The following is a 4,593-nucleotide window of genomic DNA, read 5'->3' on the forward strand; positions in this document are numbered from 1 at the left end:
AGAGCCATACTATGCATACGGAGCTCGATCTCCTACGTCCACCGCTTCGGCACAGCTGCATCAAGTGCCGTTCGCGTACGATCACCACACTCAGCCAAAACACTCGTCTCATCTCCCCACACACGCCCGTCATCCGTACGGCTCGCATTACGCCTCCTTGTCTTCGACGGGCTCCTCGGCCTCCTCTTCGCCCCAAGCCATGCGTGCCCCCGTGTCGCACTCATTGTCCATGTCCGTCGGCTCGCAGCAGCAGCCTACCTATCGAGGTCACATCAAGACCACCAAGGATGCCATCCTTTTGCTTGCCGCCTGCGACTTGGTCGACAACGCTGGCACACCGGGCTTGCCCCCACCTCGCCGTGTCAAGCGCCGTCTTTTGGACTCTGAACGCGCCGATGTTATTTGCTCTGGTAGCATCTTTGTGTGGGACGAAAAAGAGGCCGGTATGCGACGTTGGACCGATGGCAAGTGTTGGTCTGCCAGTCGAGTCAGTGGCTGTTTCCTCACCTATCGCGAGCTCGAAGCACGCAAGAAGCCGTCGTCTAGCATCACGGGCGGTCCCACATCTAACCTCTACAAGGCTGAGGGTCTTATCAAGCAGTCGTTCAGCATGACCACCACCTCAGGTCGTAAGCTGCATGTGATCTCGTACTACACAAAACGAGACGTGCGCGAGGGTTTGCTGCGCCGTGTCAGCGAAGACCCGCGCTTTGTCGGCGAAAACGGCGGCGAGTGGGGTCTGCACGTCGACGAGGCCGAGTATCCTGATCCGATCAGCCGCGCCGGTGAGCTTCCGCCTGGCGTCAATCCCCAAGACCCTGAAGGCTCTCAGTCGCCCCCCAGTCCAGCGCACCTGGAACCTGCTCGCGGTTCGACCATCACGCACCCCAGGAACATCGGATACGAGCCTCGTCGCGTCTCTCCAGCGCCCAAATCGTACGTTGACGAGCGCGCCCATGGCGAGCGTAGCCGCTTGTCTCCTGACCCAAGAGAACCCTGCTCCCTTTCTCCGTGCGAGTCTGCTTCAAGACATGAGCTGGTCAGTCACGAGCCTCACTACCGACCTATTAAGAAGGAGCCTCTCGACAGACTTTCATATCCTGCCGACGTGACGCCGCTGCATGAAGCACGCGGTCTGCTGCCTATTCGACCCATCCCTGTCGACTCCAAGTACGCAGAGTTTGCGTTGCGTGGTAGCAGCAAGCATGTCGTTCGGGAGATATCGCCTTGCTCGGGCCACGATGCAGGACACGCATATGGCCGCAAGCGATCGTATCAAGAGTTCCGCGGGACAGCCTCGTCGTTCGACGAAGGGCGCGACGACGTCAAGCCCGCCTGTCCTCGCACCCAGCGTATGCGCAGTTGGAGCGCAAGCAGCCCCGACACGACTGTCCAGGATGTTCTTGCGCCAATTCGTCCGCTCGGTCGTGTCGGATCGGACGATGAGGCGATTCCGCAGCTTCGTACCACCCATGTTATGCCGCCGCTGGGGTTCAAGGATCAGCACGACTCGGCTGTAGGAGCTCTTCTCAGCTTGCGCAGTGGTAGTGGTTCGAGCGACGACTCTGGGTCTTTGCCGATGCACTCCAAGAAGGTTGGTGCAGCTTCTTCTCTGTCTCATTCACCCACATCAACGGCGCCCAGCAGCGCTGCAGCAGACGATGTATCTGCTAAACCTGGCTTTTCGCGAATGGACCGTGCTGCGCTCGACCGATTCAGCGTTCGCATCTGAGACGATTACAACACAACAAGGACATTTGGGTCTTCTCGGTTCTCGCTTTTGTTATGTCACGTGTACGACCGCCTCGTATTTGTATACCATAGTCTTGTCTCGTCTCTGTTGTCGTCGAGTGTCTTTGTTTAATCCTGTTTTGGTTCACTTTGTCGGTTCGTCCTTGGATTGGGTTCTGTTGTACGCGTCCTCGCTCTTCCCCTCGTTGCGTCTGGTTGTTCTTTTGTTATCGCATAGCTTATACGCGCATTGGTTGGATTACAAGCAGCAGCATCTCTTTCTGGTCCTACTCTGCGTTTCCCGTGTACCATGTGTGTGATGATCAGGTTGATGTGTAAGACAATACGTGAACATGTGCTTGTCGTATGCGGATGACAGGAGATGGTTGCAAATCGGGCCGTAAATCGACCGATGCGGTTGTTTTTGCAAGGGTTTAGAGTAACGAGTCACGCGAGTCACGAGTGCGAATCGTGATTCTGTTTGCCATCAAGAGGCGAATAATGAGCAAATACAAACACGAAAGCGTGAACAATATTTAATTCAGTGGGACCAAACCAGCCGTAAAATAGAGGTGACGAAAGACAAGCTGCGAAATCCACATCGTTACGATCATCACTCCGATCGGGAACCACCTAAGAAATGCGATCATTCGTGATTGCCACAGACGACGCCTGATGCGCCCCTTCCAGATTCCGTACGCTCCCGAAGTCGTCGACACTCGGCTTCTTGGATGCAGCTGACACCAGGCGCGCGGTAATACCTGCTCAACGTCGACCACACGACAGGGGTTCAACGCATCGCCACGTCCTCACAGCAAAGCCTGATGCGAGCAGGACCTGTTACGAGCAGGACCGGACGGATTGAGCATCGGACAATGACCGCTGAACGAGAAACTGGAACCTCTCAAGAGAACATCGAAATCGATCGAGTTCCGGAGCGGGCTAACTTTAGGGTTGATCATCTCACTTTGTGTCTCAAATTCAACGCTCAACAGGATGGCTGAGGATTTTGCGCGTGTTCTCGAGCAATCACGAATCACGCGTGTAACGCAAAAGGCGCAGGCGGCCACAAGCACGAAACCGACGGATACAAATGAAAGGTCTCGTGTGAACCACGAATCAAGACTCGTGACTGTCTGTTCTCCGACGTCCCGACATACCAACTTGACCAAGACTTGGTCTTCTCCGCGTCTGATGTGGCGGGCGGGGAGGGCAGCATTCGAGTATTACCGTAATTTGGCTCGAAAGTATTCATCAGCGGTCGGAGTTGAGGTTCCATGTTCACTTCTCGATACACACTGACTTATTCGTGATTGACGCTCCGTCCTTCGAACCTATCCTTGGCTCTGGCGAAAAAAGGTACACGGTCAGTCGTTCGCGCTTCTGTGCACATGGCACCTCGGCTCCGATGAGATGCTGCTCGGCTTGAAAACGACCCTGCATACGATTTTCGATCTAAACTTACACTCACTCACTTGTTCCGCATCTCCTGGCTTTAAAACCTAACTTAAGCCCCTGGTGTCTGCGCGGTGTTGCTGACGTCGTGGGAAATATGCACTGCCTTTGCCAGCGTTTGGCTGCAAAGTTGCCCAGCAGCAGCCGCCCGCCCGCCTGCATTGTTGTTGTGGATTGTGTGTGAGACGATGCAGCCTCTCGGAAGACTGCGCCCGTGATAGATGTCTGCGCCTCCTCTTGTTGGCGTGGAAGCCGCTTGGCGGCAGCCATTTGGAAGCGTCATTCTTGAAGTTATTGCCGGAGCAACCAGAGTGATGACGTCGCGCGTTCACGCACAGTGCTTAACCTTTTGCTCCCGAGTGTCCCCCCTCCGGCCAGAAACATAGCTATCTCGATGTCTCTGCAAGGGATGTGTTGCACGACGGGTCGTGTCAATGTGATTTGATAATCCAGCGTTCTGTACAATAAAATGGAGAAGCTAACTTATTGTATGATTTATTGTCTGCGCTACGACCCCTTCTGAGCCATGTGATGGGGCAATAAGGGTTTTTTTTTGTCTTGTCGACATACTCCCACGCTCTGTGCCACAAGCGCCTCCCAAGCTGTGCAGTTGGTGGCTAATTCGCGTTTTCCACATGCACTGTCACCAAAGTGGTACTTTGGTGCACCGACTCTTCCCACCTCGTCAACTCTAATCCCTTCCCAGGCTTTTTGAGCTGCCGTTTTGCCGCATCGCTTTGCTGCTTCGGTGCTACGAGTTCAGCCAAGGGATTTTCTCTGTTTCTTCGTTTCACCTGATTCCGTGGGCCATCGAGACAGTGATTATAGCCAGCCAGCATATGAGATTGGCGAGTGTTGCCTCCTTTGCTTCTGATCACGCCTCTCCCCCCAGCTCTGCCTCAGTCGAGCGTACACTCGTACATCACCTCGTTTCATGAGCACTACGGCTGACGGCACGGCACGGCAGATCCCGAGGATCCCGGTCACACGCACGCGTCGCTCATTGCTTTGCCTCTCTCAAACACTTTTTTCCTTATAGAGACATCAGCTGTCTGGCCCAAAAACTCGACCAGCGTCTCTTTTGATCCCATGTACTGCTTCTATCTCTGCAACCACCGCCGCCATCAACGTATCGCATCGAGCCTCTCTGCTGCCGCTGCCGAAAGACTAGCGTTTTCGAGTTTCACTTCGAAACAGTCTTTCTTTGGCTCTCTCCTACACTCTCTTTGTTCTTCTCAGTCGCGCATCGCCTTCATAACCACCCACTAACCTTCTCTACCTCATAGTACAAATTCAGCTTTCGCCCTCGACACGTCTTGTCGGCTTCATCTCGTCTTTCTGAGCAAAAATTTGATTCCCTAGTTTTTCTCACGCCATGTCGACGGCACAGCGTGGTAGACACTACAC

At 54.4% G+C, this 4,593-nt stretch overlaps 2 protein-coding genes across 2 annotated transcripts in view; both read left to right on the forward strand.

Annotated features, from left to right (window-relative positions):
* Positions 1-1,732, forward strand: part of UMAG_15096 (uncharacterized protein) — a gene marked incomplete at both ends in the record, with an annotated part of 1,885 nt that extends 153 nt beyond the window's left edge. The window contains one exon of the mRNA XM_011390958.1: positions 2-1,732. Within this exon, the coding sequence (XP_011389260.1) occupies positions 2-1,732 (1,731 nt within the window). The remainder of the gene's footprint in view (position 1) is intronic.
* A 2,829-nt stretch (positions 1,733-4,561) lies between these two features.
* Positions 4,562-4,593, forward strand: part of UMAG_15097 (uncharacterized protein) — a gene marked incomplete at both ends in the record, with an annotated part of 1,729 nt that continues 1,697 nt past the window's right edge. The window contains one exon of the mRNA XM_011390959.1: positions 4,562-4,591. Coding sequence (XP_011389261.1) covers positions 4,562-4,591 — 30 coding nt within the window. The remainder of the gene's footprint in view (positions 4,592-4,593) is intronic.

The sequence above is a fragment of the Mycosarcoma maydis genome, chromosome 6 (genome assembly GCF_000328475.2).
Source record: "Mycosarcoma maydis chromosome 6, whole genome shotgun sequence".
NCBI lineage: Eukaryota > Fungi > Basidiomycota > Ustilaginomycetes > Ustilaginales > Mycosarcoma > Mycosarcoma maydis.